Source organism: Plecotus auritus (genome assembly GCF_963455305.1).
Source record: "Plecotus auritus genome assembly, chromosome: 6".
Lineage (NCBI taxonomy): Eukaryota > Metazoa > Chordata > Mammalia > Chiroptera > Vespertilionidae > Plecotus > Plecotus auritus.
Genome location: NC_137773.1, coordinates 112,360,430 through 112,382,720, shown reverse-complemented (window position 1 = coordinate 112,382,720; position 22,291 = coordinate 112,360,430). Strand labels below are relative to the sequence as shown.

Below are 22,291 nucleotides of genomic sequence, written 5' to 3'. Positions count from 1 at the left end.
TCAGCGAGCCCTCCGAGGCTGCACACCGGCCATGCCTCTTACACCCTCCTCCACGCGCTCTCAGCACCCTTCCCTTTAGGGTTGCACTGAAAGCACCTCACTGTTTTTAAACAGCCCTTCCCCACCTGCTTCTCCAAACCATCCTCAGGAATATTATGGCTTCACTGTCACAGATACAAACAAACCTGCTCCTGCTGGTCCACCCACTCGTCTGCCTGCCCACGGACCTGGGGCCCTGAGGCGGCAGGCACCCACCCCACGCATCGCTTTCCAGACGGGGTGCTTGTGCCCCAGGGTGGAGGGCGGGGCTGAGGCGGTGCAGGCAGACTCCCAGCCTGTGTCCTGAAGTGCGTCTCCCACACGTGACGGGAGGCTGCCCTGCTCCGAGCCTCCCACCAGGCTGGTCCCACCCGAGCTGAGTCTGCACGCTCTAACAGCCACTGCTCCTCTGCACACAGCTGTGGTGGCAGGAGAGCCACGTGCCCATCGGAGGGCGAGGGAACCTAGTGGCCCCAGCCCTTCACCGGCTCCCCGAGCTCCCGCCATGCCCAGCAACCACCAGTTTCCTCTGGAAACCAACGCCTGGAGAATGAGCAGCAGACTCCCACGTTCCCCAGTGCACGGGACCCTCCTGTGCTGATAAAGGTGGGGATGGTTACTCGCACCACAGCTCACCAGCCTGTGGGCCCTGACTCCACGCGCGGCCTGCTCCGGCATGCTCACCTGGGCAGCCTTTCCAGCATGGTCTTCAGCTCCTCGCAGATGAGCCGCACCAGCCCGCTCTTGATGTTACTGTAGGACACGTCAATCATGAAGATGAAGGCGGGAGGGTTGGGAGGCTTATTCTTCTACAGGAAGCAGACAAATGACAGAAGCTGATTATACCATGAGAGCGCACACAGTCACATCACACAGCACTCTCGCAGGCCACCAGGCGTTTGCTTACGATTCATGGGGAATAAGCCACCGAGCACATTCTTGAGCAGGCGTCCTCAAACTACGGCCCGCGGGCCACATGCGGCCCGCCGGGTGCCGCTGCCTGTCCTGCTTAGCAGCCGACTCGTCCCGGGCCCACAGTGCGCACAGGAATTTGTTCATAGTTTTTTTTTTAAACTATAGTCCGGCCCTCCAACGGTCTGAGGGACAGTGAACTGACCCCCTGTTTAAAAAGTTTGAGGACCCCTGCTCTTGAGGCTATAAACGGCAAAGGCTGCTGTCTCCAGGCCACGACCCAGTCAGCCCCACATGCTGGGGAGGCTCCCTGCTGGGAGCCCTGAGACCTGATGGCTCCCAGTGCCCAGGGGAGCAGGCTAGGGAGCTCACTTACAACCTGCCTCAGGGAAGATGAACCCGCAAATGGTGCCAGAAAAGAGGACACATAATTAGTTCTTGTCTTTGAAACTGCAGTAAAACTGCATTGCTTCAGATCGCTATTCTCAACTCTCTTCCTTGATAAGCCACTTCAATGTTAAACACAGGAAATTACATACTAAAATATAATTGTACTGAAAAAATTAAACTACATTGTTAAATACTTCCCACTTCTAACGTACTTAGGATAAAGCATGACAACGTGGCCTTTTCTTTCTCTGTTTAAAATAATCACTTTAACACAAAGCAGCTGCCACATGGAGATCTGTGGCCCCTCTGCTGGCCGGGGTCAAACACTAAGGAAGGGATTCGCCATCCGACCTTACACAAATATTTAGAAAAGACAGCCACAGGCAAATGACTTCAGTGTCTCACACTAACAGAAAATAAAGAGGTAAGCCAATTTCATTTTAACTTTATAATAATAGAAATGTCTAAAAAATGTACTTTGCTATAATTATAAAATTAATGATAATATCTCCAAACTAGAGGCCTGATGCACGCAATCCTTGCAAGAGTAGGCCTTCCTTCCCCAGCTGCTGGCACCAGCTTCCCTCTGGCACCTGGGACCCGGGCTTCCCTCGCAGCCCCAGCTTCATCCAGAAGGACGTCCAGAAGGTCATCCAGTCTAATTAGCATATTATGCTTTTATTATTATAGATTATCTTACTGATTCATTCTATAAGCACTACGAGGCTAGATATAACATTCTTCTAGTAAAAGTTCTTCATTTGAAGTAAGAGAAAAAGGCCCTGGTGGGGTAGCTCTGCTGGTTAGAGCATTGTCCGGATTTGCCAGGGTTGCGGGTTCCCCCAGGTCATGGCACATATAAGAATCAACCAACGAATGCAGAAATATGCGGAACAACAAATCAACGTTTCTCTCTCTCCTTTCCTCTCTAAAATCAATCAAATAAATAAGAAAAAAGTTACAGGACTTAAACATCATCAACCTGAAAGCCTCAGTCCTTTGGCATATCTAAAATCAGACCAACAAGCTAGTGAATGGAATCTGTTGCTCTTCACATGAGCAATTTATTGCACTCACTCCTGGTTCTACCTACTCTAACTCGGACATAGACTTATGCTGATGGATATGGAATGAAAACAACCATTCCCATCAAACTAAAATGCCTTCGTGGCCAACCCACATGTGCCTTCCCATTCTGTGTGCTCTCACCCTCACCCCCTGCCCCGGCCTGGCCCAGCATCTCCATGGCGCCACCATGCGCGTTCCTACAGAAAGCTTCCTATAGCTCATTTCCTGTGTGTGCAGAGCTAATTCATCGTCTCTCTAAATGACATGCTCTTCCCACACCTCTTTCTCTATCAATGACATCAGCACACGCCAACCCAAAGGCTTGAGACGTGGGGTCAGATCTGACTGTTCCCTTTCTTCCCATCACTGAGTCCCACGGACTAATTCTTTCAAAATGCTCCTTTCACATTTCACCCCATCCCTACTCTTCCCCGTCCAGCTCTGTCATCTTGTGCCCAGAAGCTTAAGGACTTCATTGTTGGCTTTCTTAACCCATTGCTCTACCCACTCGATCCAGCTGCTTTGCCCAGCCAAGCTCATGTCTGACCTCGGTACAAACATGGCTGTAAATGACACCATACTCCATGACACTGCATTCCACACTGCTGCCCTCTACGACACCGCACTCCATGACACCTCACTCAACGACACCACACTCAGTGACAGCGCCCTCCATGACACCGCACTCCATGACACCTCACTCCATGATGCCGCACTCAGTGACAGTGCCCTTCATGACACCGCCATCCATGACACGGCACTCCATGACACGGCACTCCATGATACCTCACTCCATGACAACACACTCAGTGATACCTCACTCCACGACACCTCACTCCATGACACGGCACTCCATGACACTGCACTCCATGGCAACACACTCAGTGACACCGCACTCCATGACACTGCCCTCCATGACACCTCACTCTGTGACAACACACTCAGTGATACCTCACTCCATGACACTGCACTCCATGACACCGCACTCCATGACGCCGCACTCCATGACACCGCACTCCATGACACCTCACTCTGTGACAACACACTCAGTGACACCTCACTCCATGACACCGCACTCCATGACACCGCACTCCATGACACCTCACTCTGTGACAACACACTCAGTGATACCTCACTCCATGACACCGCACTCCATGACACCGCACTCCATGACACCTCACTCTGTGACAACACACTCAGTGATACCTCACTCCATGACACCGCACTCCATGACACCGCACTCCATGACACCGCACTCCATGACACCGCACTCCATGACACCTCACTCTGTGACAACACACTCAGTGATACCTCACTCCATGACACCGCACTCCATGACACCGCACTCCGTGACACCGCACTCCATGACACCTCACTCTGTGACAACACACTCAGTGATACCTCACTCCATGACACCGCACTCCATGACACCGCACTCCGTGACGCTGCACTCCGTGACACAGCACTCTGTGACATGGCACTCCGCACTCCATGACACCTCACTCTGTGACGCCGCACTCCATGACATACCACTCTGTGACATTGCACGCCATGACACCGTACTAAACCACTCTCAGAGGTCACTGCTTCCCGACAGTGACTTGGAACAGATCTAGCCTCCTCCTGAGCATCTGCACTCATAGGCTCGGCAGGCCGCACTCACGTTGTAGCGACCAAAGCACCATGTTGTCCTCTCCTCTCCTGCTCTCCTGACTGTGGCTTCTGTTTCTCCCTTCTCTTTCTCTAAGAAGCCCCTCTTCTCTCCCTTGCAAGAGTATGCCTTCCTTCCCCAGCTACTGGCACCGGCCCAACCACAGACACCACTTTCACTCAATCCGTTGGAACTGGCACCTCCATATAGGCAACTCCCCATATTCTCTCGTCAGGGGCTCCTCTGAGCTCCAGACCAGCATCCGATCGACCAAAGCACAGCGCCACATGTCGGTCCCAGCACCTGACACTCGGATTCTAGCCGTCTACACCATGTCTCTCCCACTCTCCTGGTCTTTTCTGTAAGACCTCACAGAAGACTGATCGTCTGAAACCATCTTGCAATCTCTCTCCATGGAACTGTCACCTCCCTGGCCACCACACCCATCCACTGGAAGCCCTCTCTGCTCCCAGTCCAGTCCCCAAACACAGACCCTCACTGTCTCTCTTTTATATGACCCTTGGTTGTGGTAAAATGCACCTGACATGAGATGCACCATCACAGGTCAGTGGTGTGAACTGCATGCATACTGCTGTGCGGCCATCACCCCTCCCCAAGTCTAGATGGCCTTACCCTGCAGAACAGCCTGCGCCATCAACAGTCACTCCCATCACCCCTCCCTTCAGCCCCTGGCAGACTGCAGCCTACCTCCCATGGCCTGCCTCTATGAATCTAACTACTCTCGGTGCTGTGCATCAGTAGAATCACACAGTATTTGTCTTTGATGTGACTGGCTTACTTCACTTCGTACAAAGCCCTTAACATTCATCTGTGCTGTAGCACGTGTCAGAGTTTCCTCTTTTTAAGGAGAATGATATTCCATCGTATGGGCGTCACACGTGCTGTGCATCCATTCGCCACTGATGGACACTGGGCACTCCACCGCCTGTGAACGTGGGTGCACAGTGCCTCCTGGAGACTCTGCTCTCATTACTGTGGGATTCCACCTAGAGCGGAACTGCTGGGCCACACAGGTGTTCTCTTTTTCACTTTTTGAGGAATTGCTCTACAGCCCTCCTTCCTCTTGCTTGGACTACCTCATTGACTTCTAACACCTCCGCCTCCAACCCCTCGTCTCGCTGTGGAGACTGCTGCCAGCATCACCTGCAGTGGCTCAGTGCAGGTGGCAGTGCCACTGCCTGAGGTGGGCGCTGACCATGCCCCAGGCTGAGAGCCCGGCACAAAACCGAGGGTCAGTACTGTGACCAGTGAACGAGTGTGCGGGCGGCTGGAAGGTGGGACGCTCCCTCCTTGCCTGCACTTGTGCTCATGGCCTAGCGAAGTAACAATCCTTCAGTTGCTGGCATTGTAGATGCCACTTGTCACATGCATAAAAAAACGAAGAGGCCAGAGATGGGAGGCCAAACCCAGGCGGCAACAAGAGGAGAGCCTGTGTGTCCATCCCAGCTCCCCGCCATTGTCTCCCAATCACGTTCCTCCAGCAATCTCAGTGCTTGCCATTCATTCATAGCACCTCTTACCCAGAAGCCACAGCCTCGGGGGCCTAGGCCAAGAACCTGGCCAGAAAAGTGTTTTGTTTGGCCAAGTGTTTTAAAAATATTTTACTTTGTGCTGTGGAGCGCCCAAGTTTGGGGATATACTGTCCAATTCTGCCAGGCCCCACCCTAGGCCCCTGGGCACACCCACAGTGCCTCCCAGCCCCAGGAAAGCGGAGAAAGAGGAGAATACACACGTGGCCACACCCAGTCAGGGTGCAACCCGCTCCACGCCACTCCTTCAAGTTCCTCCCTGGCCCCCCGACTCTGAGTTCCTGCGTGCATGTTTCTAAGGTACCTGGCTATGCTACCTGCTGCACTTACGTCTGGGTTGACCAGGTCTACGCATGGTGAGTACCTTGAGATCAGGTTCATTATCTTGCTAGTTTTGGTCTCTCACAGCATAGAGCCAAGTGCCTTGGGCATGTTAGGCATCCAAAAGAATGCAAAGTGAAGTAAAACTAAGAGGAAAAATGATATTTTCATTTAGAAATAAAGGCTCGTTTGGAATGAGAGTTTTAATTTGAGGCATACTTTATATGCAAATATCGTCTGTGAATTTCTAAAAGCTGTCAATCACGTGACAGTGTGGGGTCTTTTCCTGCAGGTGCTTCGTGGTGGGTCTGTGAAGACCCGTCTGCATCTCTGCAGAGCCTGAGAGGGGACAGGGCTCTGTGGCCCAGCCACGTCACTCTCTGTACGTGGGACCCACGTTGGTACTTAAGCTCTCCAAGCCTCAGTTTCCCCTGCAATGCGGTGCTCACCGCAGGGTGCACCGTGAGATGGAGGTCACACAGAACAGAGAGCCCTGAGCACAGCGTCACACATAATAAATGTTAAATAACTGTACACATTGGTATTAACTAAACTAAAATGAATAGGAAAATGTGAGTTTGCAATTCACCTTTAAGTTCTACATGTTAAAAAATACACATATAAATAAGCTTTCTCATCATCCAAATCTGTAAAGCAACTCATTGTGATACTTAATGTACATTGAAGTTATAATTAAACTTGAAGACACTTACACATCTTTTATTACGAGCTTCACTTGGAATAATAAGGGGAAGATTAAGCTTACAAAACCTCTTCGAAACGCACAGCTTTTATTTGGTTCCTTGCCTGTGGTGGAGATTTCCCACTGGTCAGACATCTGGGACATTTCCCAGTGCCTCTCCAGATAACAGAGGTTAAAGTACTGAGACTTTTGTTCCCAGAAATAGATCTGACTCTCTGCTTCAGTTTCTACTAAAAAAGCATAAAATCAAGATACTGTGGCCTTGTTGGCAGAGAACTGGAGACTCAGAGTTAGATTTATGCTACGGTTCCAAAGATCAGCAAGTAAATTCTGCACCCCGGTTTTGACGGCTTTATCACATTTAATTAGGACGTTTATGTTCGCCCAACATTCTTCCGTCAACAGCGTCCGAACAAGCAAACTGCCCCAAAGCAGTTGATACTTTAGGACACATTTTCTCCCTGAAATAAAGCATTTGTACCAAGAATGTTCTTATACTCCCCAAACTATGATCAAATGTTACATTTTAAACTAACAAAGCATTAACCTTCTATAACTAGTGCTATGTGCTGTAGAAAAACAACCCCATACAAAACACTAAAACAAATGCAAAAGTTAAATTAAAAACATGCTGCAGTCCGAGCACCTGAAAAGCTTCTATAGTTGGAAAAATGTTCTTTGTGTTTGCACTGAGTGCGGGACAGGACTGCAAGCCCTGCGCTCCGGTCAGGGGCTCTTTCTCGGCCTGGCCTGAGCGCTGCCCTCTCTGCAAGGGCAGAGGGCGTTGGTCGGGGCCCTGCTTCTTCAGGTGCACATGTGGCACTTCAGCCATACGCTGAAATCTGACTTCAAGTCACCGAGAACTTTCAAGCCCTGCAAGGTACCCATGCTGATGCCACCATCACTGTGCCCTGGAGAAGGGACACAGCCAGTCCTGGGAGTAGGCACACACCTGCAGATTCCCGCATTCGCTCGCTCGCTCGCTCGCTCACTCACTCACTCACTCATCCCATACCCCCTGGTCCACTGCATGCCTATGCCAGATGCCGTGGCCGACCACAGAGTTAGCTGGGACAAGATTCCTGTCCCCAGGGAGATCAGAACCTATGAAGAGGGAAGACACAAATTTAAAATCCACAGGAATAACTGCTAAAACATATGAACCAAGTTCTATGAAAAAAAAAAAAAAAAAAAACAGCAACAACGGAAGATTTAGTGAACGGCCACCATGACAACGTCAGAGAAAGTTGTTGTGCACACACCCACACACACCCACACAAACAAAAGCCCAGCCAGGTGCTCGGGAGTAAGTAGGAGTCTGGGGCGGGGGGGGGGGAGGGCGGGCAGCCCTAACAGAAGGATGACCTTGTACAAAGTACAGAGCCTCAAAGTGGGGGCGGATCAGACAAGGGGCTGAGTTCTGTACAAGTGAGGACAGCGCTGGGTGGTAGTCAGGGCCCAGCAGTTAGTGGTCTTATAAGGAAGCTTACATCCCTCAACTTAATGCTTTTAGATTAAGGAAGTGGGGGAGCTGCATGGCCACATTTCAAGGCCAAGATCCCCAGCTGCTGAGAGTCAGGGGATTCTGAGGGCGTCGCTCTTGTGGTGACAACAGAGATGGGAGCACAGAAACATGCCCCTGGTCTGCAGCCCGTCCTGCTGAGCTTTTGCCTGGAAAGTGAGGCACATGGCGTGAGATGACAAAGCCAGTAAGGAGGAGGCGGCATTGAGGACCTGCACGTTCTGCCTGGAGGGGACATAGCATTAGGTCACTGCTTTCCGTGTCTGGCACGTTTTATAAAATGACCACTGCAGTGTGTGTTGCTATCTCCTTGTGTTCCCAGCCCCGGAGGCTTGCTCTGCGCCGAGGCCACCTGCACCCCGTGGCACCGACATGCTTTGTCAGTTCTTTGCACATGTGGGTCATTCACGTGGACTTGACATTGCGTGAGAACACTGGCGTGCTGGGAACACTTACTCTGCAGTAATCCAGAGTGGCCACGTACTCGTAGGACCCTAGAGACAGCTCCGGCCTCTCGCAGTGGTCCAGCCGCCGGCCGACGTGGTCCAGATGCTGGAAGTAGAATGGCGGGACTAACAAAACAAAATGGGAAAGGAAATCTTTTGTTTTTATAACACAGACAATGCAATAAGTTCTCAAAATTTATGGTGGGCGGAACGAAGTTAGGAGGAGGGGAAACAAGTATTTTGAGCTGGAATGTAATATATTCTGAAGACCCACTGTCTAAAAGCGTGTCTTGGAAAGAATGAGGGTTTTCTAAAAAAAACCCTCCTGACCTCCTATAAGTTGCCAATGACAAGTAACACTTGGGACTGGGACACTGGAGAGAAACAGGATGCAGCCACTGTGCCCTCAGTGGTCACGGCCGAGGCCTAGCTGTCCCTGCGTCACTGCCTTCTGAAAAGCAAGGCTGGCTTTTCTCAGCATTTCCATTTTCAGTACACCTAACAGAAGCACGGTGGTCATTTGGACTAGACTGTGAACTACGGTATTTGTTACCCTGCAACTAGGGTGCCTCCGCGCGGACGGGGAGTGTGCATGGCCATCTTCCTGCTTGGGCCGCAGAGAGGCGAGGATGACTGTATTAGGGAAAGACTGCACGCTCCCATCTCAGCCGGGACTCTGACTTTGATTTGAATGGCTAAGGGGCTCGCTCTGGCGAGGGCCTGGAGGCCGTCCAGCAGCCAGAGCAGCCAGGAGTCACCCTGAGCGCCTGCACAAATATGGCCTGGCATCTGGGAAGCGAGCCCTGCTGCCAAGACGGCGGGCTGGCTGAGAGCGCTGGCTAGAAGCGCCCAGGATCCCCACAATGCCTGGCTGACTCATCTGTGAACCCACAGAGGTGGCAGTGCCTTTTGTTTCAAAACCAGCAGCTCAGTACTGCTTGCACGTGTGAACTACCATGTGGACTGCAATGGGACTGCACAGATTGGACTTAAAAATAACCACTGAAGCTTGATTGTTCTCCTTCCCTGCTATATGGTGACCGTTTCTCATTAAGCGAGTTTGCAGGGTTCCTATCACACGTGGATCTCGGAATTTGGAAGGTCAATGTCTGAAAAGATTCAGGACAAGGGAAACCATCTCAGCTGAGCCAAGTGAGCAGGAGACACTTAGCTGGGGGAGGACTCCGAGCGGTGTTGGGGTGGATGGTACAGGAATTTCTACCATGTCTAGAATTCACTTTCGTTCACACACTGGCACTCACCTTCGTTCACGCAGCTGCAGAAGCCGCACTGGAAGCGCCGGCCGCCCTCGATGAACTGCATGAAGGGGCACATGTAGGCTTTGCAGCGGTTGCAGCGCACAGGCCCCGCCTCTCCGTGGTTCACCAGGTAGAGGGGCGTCTACAGGGAGCAAGTCAAAGAGCACACGTGGGTGAGGCCTTTCTAGGCGCCACAGAAGAGCAGGGGGCAGTCAGGTGCCTCTCCTGATACCTCGTGAATTCAAGGCAACACCTAACAGAAATTAGATTAATGCCTTTTATGAGCATGCATGCACATGCATGTATCTATGTACATATGTGGGTGTATGATTACCTGTGTGGAGACAGAAATGAAAGAGGGTACTAATACTACTAACTATGTCACAAACATCCTCAAACCCGTGCATTAATCTCCTGCTCTTTGCACTGATACACACACACAGGAGGGACGCACACAGGAGGGTCGGGTCGCCCCTGGAGGCCCCTGCTGTGCTGTGCACTGTTTAGATGCCCCGCCCTGCACACAGTGCCTGGGCCACACGCACTCTCTGCAGAGCTCTGCGTGCGCTCATCAGCCCAGCAAGGGGCCGTTGCCTGCCACTCAGGCCACATGCCTCACACAGTCCTCTCTCTGGCTGGGCACGCTCTGCCAGAACTGAAAAATAAACATTCCAGTGGCTTCTTCCTCGTAAACATGTGTGAAACCACTGCACGTCTTTTATTTACAGCTCAAGTGGAAAGGCTCAGCATTCGGAGTCTGCACTGCTTCTCAGCTTTTCCGGCTTCAGACTGAAACCACAGACTGCTCTTGTTGTTATAAATCCCCTAAAGATGACATTTCTGGAAAAGCTTGAGAATTGCAGGGTTTGGCACATCATATATGTTGTGTGTGTGTGTGCGTGTGTGTGTGTGTGTGTGTGTGTGTGTGTGTGTTTTAAAGAAAAAGAAGTATAAGAAGCAGACTGCTTTTAGTGGAGACCTAAAGAGCAGGAGGCAGGTGGGGATGGGGGCAGGGTGGGGGTCAGAAGGCCATTTCTGCTCACTGCAGAAAACCGAGAGGTACTATTTACCCCTGCCTAGATGTTCAATGTGAAACTAACCCATTGCTGAGCATTCGTTCAAAAATAGGCTGTGAGGTCTCAGAGCAAGAAAATAAAAATAAAAACAGATTTAGTAGAATACATGAAAGAATCAAGGGAAAATGTTAAGTTCAGTTCATTTCCTCTGCCTCTCATGCCCCTCCCCCATAGCTTGCCTGAGGAACCGAGAAATGGATTGGACTTTCTCCTTTATCTCTTCTGATCCCTGCATGGGCAGAACCCTGGTGCCCACTGTAGGGCTGTGATGAGGTGAAAGGAAAATGCATGTTCAGTATAGAGCACTATGCCTGGCATGAACTGTTAGATAAGTGGTATGTTATCCATCATACAGAAGACCTTTCCTCCCTCAGAACCACTCAGCCAGGAGAGTGTATTTAATGACAGATGACAGGCTGGAGTTTCTAGAGGCATTTATTCATACAAATTTTGAAATTAGCTAACTTGTTACTGTAAAATGTTATTGTAAAAATGATCTGGAAGGAAGGAATCTATCAGATTTTTGATAGAATCTAATGGTTAAAAGCTGAGAAGTACAGTAGATTTTTAAAACACTCTAGGAATCAGATTTAAGTACACTTATACATTCAAGTAGTGACTTATACAATACTTTCCTATATACACTTTTTTGTGTGACAGCCTAAAGCGGTAAATGTCTGTCCTCTGAGGCAGGCAGTGAGAAGTCATTGGGGGACGAAGGGGAGCAGACAAAAGCTTAGGTACAAGAGAGCCTCAGGCAGCAGAGGGAGAGGGAGAGAAGGAGGTCAGAGCCAGCCCATCAGCTGCCCTCGGGCTACTGCCTGCCCTGCAACACACCTCCAGGACCAGACATGCCTTCAGGGTTCAGTTGGGAAGAAAGTCTGCAATCTGCATGCATTCCAGTCAAGTCTACTCTTCTCATCCTTTTTTTTTCCAAAGCACTCAGAAGGCCATCATCAATGCCCTGAGAGACTTCAGGGACAACATAGGATGCAATTATTTGCTAGACAAAGCAGAGGCAATGCAAGCAAAATTAACCTTATTTTTGCTGCTAAGATTTACTCAAAGGCAACTGTCTGCAACTGACACCTAAACACCCCAGTGCTGGCAGATGCGGGCTGCAGACCTGGAAATGAAAGTCTAGGAAGGAACGAGTCCAATGACGACTGCACCGGCTGCTAAGCACACTCACATTCTGGATCTCCTCTCTGGGAAACAAGATGATGGGTAAGGAAGGAAGGTCTTCAGACACTGAGGTGACAGCCAGGAATGTTAAAAGCTCTTCAAGTGCCTGTTTTCTGGGGGCCCAGGATGGGCGCCACACCTGCTTGTGCAGAGTTTTCTTCGCCTCCAGATGCCGCTGACCCCAGCAGTGAGCACGAGCTCACACGTCTCTTCTGAGTTCCACTTCAGTGTATACCGCTTTTTGTAAAAAATCACACTTCCCCAAAAATTCTCCCCAAAAGTTGGTCTTTTCCTTACCAAGGACGTTATGTCAGATTTGCTTCCGGAATATTTTCAGATTTTATAATTTTTTTTAAATAAATGTGCTTAAAACCTTTGGCCTCTAGTGCCTTCCTGCCTGCTCCTTCTTTTCTGCTCTTCATTTCAGTGGAAAGAGCGGACACTGGACCAAACCCCCATGGCACTCACCCCCCAGCGTGGACAGGCAGGGAGCTGGGCAGGGAGGGGGCCACGCTGTCTGGGCCTGTGCTTGTTTTTAGATTACCAAGGCTGCCAACTGTGTGTCGGCACTAATTTTAATTAAGATGCTCTAACTGGGTAAAGTGTCTTTCTTTTTGTGCATGTATAATAAAATCATAGTGGATTTGAGGCCATAAGAGAGAATATAATTCACTGAGAAATGGGCTCAGTGTGAAGATGAAATAAGTGATTTCAAAACAAAACAGAAAAGAACACTTTTGGCTACTTTTCCATGTGAAAGAGCAAACAATACGTATCAATCAGTAACTTCTTGGAATACTAATGCAATTTTGAAAATTTTCTTATTTTAATATTAGAGGTCTGATGCACAAAATTTGTGCAAGGGGCTCAGCCTTCGCAGCCCCAGCTGTGTCCAGAAGGTCGTTCGGCTGTCCAGTCTAATTAATTAGCATATTGCGCTTCTATTGTTATTGATAGTATCAGTTTTCTAAGTCTTCCTGCCATTCTCCTAGGAAACCTTACATTTGTACAGTCGTTACTGGGCCTACTGCCCAGGACATTAAACAAACCAGCAGGCAACGATTCAATCAGAAGCACAGTTCAGAGTAGAGAGGGCACTGGGGAAATCGTCATGAGTAAAGTTCTCTCTAGCATAGAAGGCAATACTCACAGACGGATTGCAGAGCGAGCACCGTGCTCCGAGCGGATGAGCAAACCCTGCAGGGACCCCTCAGGGAGGGTGTGTAACCTCTGTGTTTTTGTCTGGGCAGCTGCTTAACTAAGAAAAGTCTTGCCACATAGTCTGTGTTTTAGAGAAGTGATGAGCAGCAAAGGCAGCTAAATATTAAAAGCCCATGATACCAGACCTGGACAGCTGGTGAACACAGATCCACTAGGTGGCGCTGTACAACTAAAAATTAAAGCCTTACAATTTCCTCAGTAATAAAACATTCAAGGTAACTATGCTATATTCGTTTTATGTAAGTCTAATAGCATTTAACTGAACGTATGTCAGCTATTACCATCACAAAATTAAGGAGCTATACTTGTCTTGGAGAAAACATTGACAATAGTTTATGTAGGGAAACAGTGGCCTGTCGGGAGGGGCAGCCCCAAATCACAGCAGGTGATCTCACACTTGTTTACTGATCTGAAAAAACCCACGTCCTACATTTTTAATGTACACTTCTCTTCCCTTTCCCTCTTCTCTCCCCTCCCCCCGCAGTCTCCAGCAGAGCAACTGCCCGTGGGGAGTTGTCCCCACACGGAGCCCACTTGTAGAGCGGCTCAGCCAGACCCTGCAGGCGACGGGAGGGGGCTTTTGGCCACTGTGGCTCCTAAATCCGATCAGACTGGCAGTAAGAAGACCTGCCAACGTGACAGGGTCCCCAGCTGGATGAGGGTGGCAGCACGGGCTGGCATCAGCTGCGGCTCTGCATGCAGTGCTCTGGGCTGGAGGGCGGCTGCTTCTCCGGACCTGCCCTGAGTGCCTAGGCTCATGGGGGCTGGAGGCGAGTGGAAGCATGGAGCGGAGTAGGACCAGAGCCCAGGGCCTGTGCTGAGCTTCCACCTGTGAAACCTCAGACGCTCAGGCCTGAGGCGGAGCAGGGAGATCCCGGGGTTACGCCCAGAAGCGAAAGGGAAAGAGTCGGCGTGGACCTCATGGACCTCACTGACCACGGACACTTCCAGGGGGAGGGCAGGGGCAGCGCGCGAGCGCCCACGTTCAGCTTCACCGTGTGTGACACCTGCCAGCCCACAGACAGCCACGGGGAGGCCGCGGCTGCTCCCTGCACAGCGGTCACAGGCCTGCTGTTTTGTTCGACTTTTTGAAATGACAAGTACGGCATGGAAGAATATTTTCCAAATGCTTTTAAAATCCTGTTCTACACCTTCTAAAAAGAAACAGGGCCTGACAATGAAACACTCAATGTGTTAGGTCAGTGGTCGGCAAACTCATTAGTCAACAGAGCCAAGTATCAACAGTACAACGATTGAAATTTCTTTTGAGAGCCCAATTTTTTAAACTTAAACTTCTTCTAACGCCACTTCTTCAAAATAGACTCGCCCAGGCCGTGGTATTTTGTGGAAGAGCCACACTCAAGGGGCCAAAGAGCCGCATGTGGCTCATGAGCCGCAGTTTGCCAACCACTGTGTTAGGTTAATTCTAAGGCTCCATTTATACTTTTCTAGGATGCTTTCAGTTGGCCCTTGTCACTCTAAAGCTTTGTGTTTTCTTATGTCCAGAAAATTAGCCTCTGCTGCTGTGAGGGCTCGTGGCACTTGAGAGAATGTTTCCATCCACTGCTGCTGGAGCCCAGGGCTTCTTGCTTTAGCCAGACCGCGTCAACAGAGGCTTCTTTCAAGGAAGAGACGGCGGTTTCTAGAAGTCATATTTCCAAGAACAGAGAGACAGACAGTTTCAATCAGTGAGAGCCAGATGATACAGGAAGAAGCGGCGGCAGGGCAGGAGGAGGTGATGGTGGCTAGGAGGCTGGTCCATGAGATGAAGGAGAGAGCAGGGAGGCTGCGCGCTCTGTAGAGAGCCTAAGCCAGGCAGGGCAGTGAGCGGTGGCCGGTGGCCCTGACCTGCCAGGTCTCTGTCTCTGTCTCTCTCTCCTCAAGTGAGTTGTTTACTGAATGGTAACAATTTTGACACAAGATAAATGATTTCACATTTCACTAAAGTAATGCCTTTGGGAAAAATGGTACAATTACAGGCCACTTATGGATGTTCTGAAACCTCTTACTAATTAGTAAACTCTACCATATATTTCACCATCACCGTGAGGGGTTTTTAGAATTTGTTTGCTGCATCACCTCCTATATTTCATTCAATTCATAAAACTCTTTAAAAACAAACTGAAGCCCTAGCTGGTTTGGCTCAGTGGTAGAGCATTGGCCTGCGAACTAAAGGGTCCTGGGTTCGATTCTGGTCAAGGGCACATGCCTTGATTGTGGGCTCAATCGTCAGTAGGGGGCATGCAGGAGGCAGCTGATCAACGATTCTCATCATTGATGTTTCTATCTCTCTCCCCCTCTCCCTTCCTCTCTGAAAAACAAAACAAACAAAAAACAAAAAACAAAAACCCTCAAAAGATGTTTAAATATTAGTTATAATTTTTAAATGAAGCACAGTAAGCTTCAGGCTCACCACTGAGCCCAGAGTAAACTCTGAATAAGCATTTGTTGAATGCACAACAAGAGGAGGAGGGAGGGATGGAGGCACAAACATTCTAAAAGAGGAGGCTCCCCGGGGATTCCGCCTGGGTAAAGGATGACAGCCACGGACGAAAAATCAGTGAAGAAAGAAAATACAGAAGTCACGTTGGGTTGAGGGTCCCTGCCAGTTCCTTCATCACAGCAGATGCGGTCTGGGTGGATGAACCCCAATACGCTGAGTTCACCCCTAAACACAGACAAAGGGCGATGTGGAGCCTCCTCTTATGAAGGAAGAGCAAGTGTGTGGAGGGAGACAAGGCCGGGGCCTCCTCAGTGGGAGGGGGTGGACTCAGCCAGAGGGAGCTGAGCCTGAGGAAGGGGCGTCCGGTGGGAGCCCCGCTCACGCCCACAGGATCAGGGAGCCTTCAGCCAGGAGTGGCCTGTTTGGATGGGGCGTGCTGACCAGCTCTCCCAGGTGAGGGAGCCTACAGGGGCAGCCAGCCCCCTCTTCCTGCCAAGCGGCCAGGAACCAGAGTCCACACGCCCCCAGGGATTCTGTGACGGAGACACTGTCCCACATTTCTTTCCAGCCTTGACTAGGAGAGTTTACCTTCATCCCTAAGAGAGAATTCTCTTCTGCTGTGTAATCCCAGGCCACTTGCAGAAGACATACTAATTGCTGTAAGAATGTCAAGCGTTCCACAGAAGATGAAAATACATTTTACACTTAAACACCCTGTGAATCCAGCTTGTTTCTCCCACAACAAGGTAACTGGTGGTTTTCTGTTTATTGGGGGAAAGCTGGAAAATGCTTTAAGATGAAAGGGTTAAAAAGAACAAGCTGGAGGCAAATCCTTTTCACTCTCTAGCCACATCTCCTTCCAGGATCTCCCTTCTGCAAGTGGCTGTGAAAACACCTGTGAAACTGTCCCATGCTGGCGTCGCCTGCACTTAAATGCACCTTCTCTGCTGATGGCGCGGGCTGTTCCCGATCTTACTATTGTAAATGGTGCTGCTATGAACACAGGGGTGCACGTGTTCTGTCTGATTGGCCCTTCGGATTTCTTAGGACCTATTCCTAGAAGTGGGATCACTGGTCAAATGGCAGTTCCATATTTAGTTTTTTGAGGAAACTCCATACTGTTTTCCATAGTGGCTGCACCAGTCTGCATTCCCACAAACAGTGCACTAGGGCTCCCTTTTCTCCACATCCTCGCCAGCACTTGTCATTTGTTGATTTGTTGATGGTTGCCATTCTGACCGGCGTGAGGTGATACTTCATTGTGGTTTTAATTTGCATCTCTCTGATGATCAGTGACTTTGAGCATTCTTTCATATGTCTCTTGGCCATCTGTATGTCCACTTTGGAGACGTGTCTATTTAGGTCCTTTGCCCATTTTTTAATTGGAACGTCTGTCTTCCTTTTGTTAAGTTGTATGAGTTCCTTATATATTTTGGCTATTAACCCTTTATCAGATGTGTCATTGCCAAATATCTTCTCCCCTAAGTGGACTCCCTTTTCATTGTGTTGGTGGTTTCCTTTGCTGTGCAGCAGCTTTTTATTTTGATGTGGTCCCATTTGTTTATTGTCTCTTTTGTTTCCCTTGCCCTAAGAGATGTATCCATAAACATATTGCTACGAGAGATGTCTGAAATTTTGCTGCCTATGGTTTCTTCTAAGATTTTAATGAGTGGATAAAAAGCTGTGGTACATTTACACCATGGAATACTATGCAGCAGTAAAAAAGAAGGATCTCTTACCCTTTGAGACAGCATGGAGGAACCTGGAGAGTATTATGTTAAGTGAAATAAGCCAATTAGAGAAAGACAAATATCATATGATCTCACTCACGTGGAATCCAATGAACAAAATAAACTGAAGAACAAAACAGATCCAGAGACATACTAGTAGAAGCATGGAACACTGTCGAATCTCAGAGGAAATACAGGGTGGGGGGAAGAGATCAACCAAAGACCTTGTATGCATCTATGCATCACCCATGGACACAGACAATAGGGTGGTGAGGGCCTGGGGCAGAGGGCAGGGGTGGGCTAGAATTGGGGTGGGGGGACATATGTAAAACTTTCAACAATAAAGATTAAAAAAATAAATATTAAAAAAGGGAAAAAATAAAATGGTTACCTTGTTAAATAAATAAATAAATAAATAAATAAATAAATAAATAAATAAATAAATAAAGGACACCTTTGCAATCAGGCTACCCCCACCCTGTTTAACCTGGGACCTGCGCACCCTCCCCTGTAGCTCACAGCCCGCTGCACCGCTCTTTCCTGCCTCCTCTCATAGATCATCCTCTCCTTGCCAGGCTCACTGTCCTGCCTCTTCCTGTTAGAATGCGAGCTCCGGAGGAAGGAGGGAGGAAGGAGGCAGGGAGCTCGTCTTTGTTCACTGACACGTCTTGGTACCCAGAACAGCCATGGCGCCTAGCGAGGGAGCTGTAAGTACTTGCTGAAGTAAGTCCTTTTTGGAGACAATAGAATACATAATTGGCAGTCCCTTATAACATTGGGCATTGCCCAAGTTATGGTGTGTGAGACGATTTCAAACATTCCTAAATCCAGGTGTGAGTACACAATTATAACACTGATTCTATAAATAAGTATAACAGAAACATCCCACTACCATTTCCTTTCAGAGCTGACGCCTAGGGAAGCTCCACATTTATGCAAAACATCTGCAGCTTTTCCTGAGCTGGTCTGGGGTGGGAGCCAGCCTCTGACCTGCAGGCCCCTGCTGTCCCTGAGCCACTGGCTGGCCACTGTCTCTGGGGTGGCCTCTCCAAGTGACAGCAAATCACCTTCTGTGACTTAATTTGCTTTGAGCAAATAACCAAAAGCCATTTGGAGGAAAGACTCAAAAATAGGGTCAAAAAAAGTTGAAGAAAGAAATTTAATAAAATAAAGAAGTGTGCCCAATGCAACAGCATCTGGGGAAATGAAAACATTTATATGTTACTATATATCAGTAGTGAGCTAGAAGGGAAGATGACTTCTTAATCTATCAAAAAATAATAAAAGTTGATATGTATGAGCAAATACACATTTTCTATCCTTTTTCTTTAAGAAAGGAGAAATGTTGACAGGATTATATGTTTGAAGTAAATAGAGTTTTTCGAAACTTTTTAAAGCATATAAGACAACAGAGGGTGGAAACTTAAATCTCGTTCCCATGTTCCAGTCTATGATATACACCAACCCACCAACGACATGGCTCCACTCAGGCTAAGGGACGTGATCTTTGTGTGGACGAGTTCCATGAGCTGTACATACTAAATTTCATAACAATGACTCTTCTGTTTTACCTGCATTTTGCAGAAATACTGTTCAAGAAAGCCAATGATGACCTTATTTTTCAAAATAATAACATTTCAAAGATTTTAATCTTGTTTTATATGTATGTTTACATATCCTCTCTCCCTTTCTCTCTTATAACATGCATATTATCTTTACATTTATAGTGTGATGATATTGAAAGAAACAAACATATGCAGAATCTTACTGTCCAGGAAATTCTTTAAGTAACTGTTGCCCTACCAGGGGTCCTCAAACTATGGCCCGCGGGCCACATGCGGCCCTCCGAGGACATTTATCCGGCCCGCCGGGTGCTGCTGCCTGTCCTGCTTAGCAGCCGACTCGTCCCGGGCCCGCAGTGTGCATAGGAATTTGTTCATAGTTGTTTTTTTAAAACTATAGTCCGGCCCTCCAACAGTCTGAGGGACAGTGAACTGGCCCCGTTTGAAAAGTTTGAAGACCCCTGCCAGCTGTCTGTCTGGCAGTGAGGCCCCCAAAGGCTATTTTCCATAAAAGCCTATGTGTAGGAAATAAAATATTTTCTTTGATCTACAACCTGGAAATTGAAATAAATGACAGATGCCTGAATGGAGATGGCTCAGAAATGCAGGTCCTGGCTCAGCTTGGCTCTGGGTGGCCAGTTCCCTTGCTGACTGTGTAACTCATTCAGATCAAATAGCATTAGAGAAAGACAAATATCATATGATCAAAATAAACTGAAAGTAGATGCTCAATAAATGTTTGCGCATAGATCCCTATGGTGAGATCTCATCACATTACTTGTTCTCAAAATCCTTGTTTGCTTCCACACATAAATGGTATTGTGCCATGAAAGTATCAAAAGTTTATCTGGCGCAGAAATGCCCAAGAGCTGATGAAGGTCTTGGGAAGCAATAGGTGTTTTACCCTCATAGGATGTAGTGGGAGAAACACACAATCAAATGCACAAACACAAAACTGCCAACTGTGATGGGGTGTCCGGGAGCTGAGGGGTGCGCTGTGAGGTGCGTGGCAAAGCTCTCCTAGGACGTGACCTTGGACTAAAATCTAAAGGTTGAATAGGAATCAACTAGGCCAGTGGTCAGCAAACTCATTAGTCAACGGAGCAGCAAACAACGGCTCGCGAGCCGCAGTTTGCCGACCACTGAACTAGGCTAATAGGACAGGACAGTGTGTGGGTGATTCTTCCACCAAGGCCCATGAAGACTGAATGAAACCACAACAGCTGTACAATCTCTATATATAAAAGGCTAAGTGACCGTCCATCCGGCCAACCAACCAACCAGTACATATGACGCACGCTGGCTATTTAAAAATAAATGCTGACTCACGCATGCGTGATACATGTAAAGCTCTTGCAGATGCCAATCATGCGTGTGTTTTCGATCTGTCATTGTCCATCATGAATTTGGTTGCTTTGGTGACATTCAATATGAACCACATTGCAATTTATTCATCAACCATCAGACTGACCAGCTGATACATATGGCGTGCACTGGCAATTTAAAAATAAACGTTGACTCACACACGCGTGATACATGTAAAGCGCTCGCTGGCGCCAATCGCACACGTGTTTTAATTTTATACTACTACTAGGGGCCCGATGCACAAAATTCACGCAAGGGGCTTGGCCCTTGCAGCCCTGGCTTTGTTCGAAAGGTCATCCAGAAGGATGTCCGGAAAGTCATTCAGCTATCCGGTCTAATTAGCATATTACACTTTTATTATTATACATATTATATATACTATTTTGACATGTAATTTTTTGCAGTCACATAATTACCACACGAATCTTTCTTCTAATTAATTTCCTTTCAATGTGCACAAATCCGTGCACCAGGCCACTAGTGTTTATATAAAAATGGGTGCTTATCATTTGAATAACAAAAACAGAAACTAGTGATACAGTATGGAAACACAGATATCATGCCAGTTTTGTTTTTTTTTATTAAGGTATTATATGTGTACATATCTTACCATTGCCCCCCCACCCCACTCCCATACATGCCCTCACCCCCCAATGTTTTGCATCCGTTGGTTACTCTTATATGCATGCATATAAGTCCTTCAGTTGATCTCTTAATTCCACCACCTCTCCCTAACCTTACCGCTGTAATTTGACAGTCTGTTTGATGCTTTACTGCCTCTGTATCTATCTTTTTGTTCATCAGTTTATAATGTTTTTCATTATCCCCAAATGAGTGAGATCATGTGGTATTTTTCTTTCATTGACTGGATTATTTCACTTACCATAATGTTCTCTAATTCCATCCAGGTGCCTACAAATGGTAGCAATTCCTTCTTTTTTATGGCAGCATAGTATTCCATTGTGTAGATGTACCATAGTTTTCTGATCCAGTCATCAGCTGACGGGCACCTAGGCTGTTTCCAAATCTTAGCTATTGTAAATTGTGCTGCTATGAACATAGGGGTGCATATATCCTTTCTGATTGGTGTTTCTAGTTTCTTAGGATATATTCCTAGGAGTGGGATTACTGGGTCAAATGGGAGTTCCATTTTCAGTTTTTTGAGGAAACTCCATACTGTTCTCCACAGTGGCTGCACCAGTCTGCATTCCCACCAGCAGTGCACAGGGTTCCTTTTTCTCCGCATCCTCGCCAACACTTGTCATTTGTTGATTTGTTGATGATAGCCATTCTGACAGGTGTGAGACGGTATCGCATCGTCGTTTTGATTTGCATCTCTCGGATAATTAGTGACTTTGAGCATGTTTTCATGTGTCTCTTGGCCTTCCTTCTGTCTTCTTTCGAAAAGATTCTTTTTAGGTCCGTTGCCCATTTTTTTATTGGATCATTTATATTCCTTTTATTAAGTTGTATAAGCTGCCTGTAGATGTTGGACATTAAACCTTTATCAGTAATAACATTTGCAAATATATTCTCCCATACAGTGGGGTTTCTTGTTGTTTTGTTGATGGTTTCTTTTGCTGTGCAAAAGCTTTTTATTTTGATGTAGTCCCATTTCTTTATTTTCTCTTTGGCTTCCATTGCCCTAGGGGCAGTATCAGTGAAAAAGTTCTTTTGGCATATGTCTGAGATTTTGCTGCCTGTGGATTCCTCTAGTATTTTTATGGTTTCCCGTCTTATATTTAAGTCCTGTAACCATTTTGAGTTTATTTTCGTGTATGGTGTAAGTTGGTGATCTAGTTTCATTTTTTTGCATGTATCTGTCCAATTTTCCCAACACCATTTATT

At 47.9% G+C, this 22,291-nt stretch overlaps 1 protein-coding gene across 3 annotated transcripts in view; it reads right to left on the bottom strand.

Annotated features, from left to right (window-relative positions):
- The window catches only part of SEC24D (SEC24 homolog D, COPII coat complex component), a 79,633-nt gene that overhangs the window by 24,337 nt on the left and 33,005 nt on the right, over positions 1-22,291 (bottom strand). For all 3 annotated transcript variants that reach the window (XM_080672302.1, XM_080672303.1, XM_080672304.1), the window contains 3 exons: positions 9,865-10,003; positions 8,613-8,728; positions 724-848 (listed from right to left, as the gene is read on the bottom strand). In XM_080672302.1, coding sequence (XP_080528428.1) covers positions 724-848; positions 8,613-8,728; positions 9,865-10,003 — 380 coding nt within the window. The remainder of the gene's footprint in view (positions 1-723; positions 849-8,612; positions 8,729-9,864; positions 10,004-22,291) is intronic.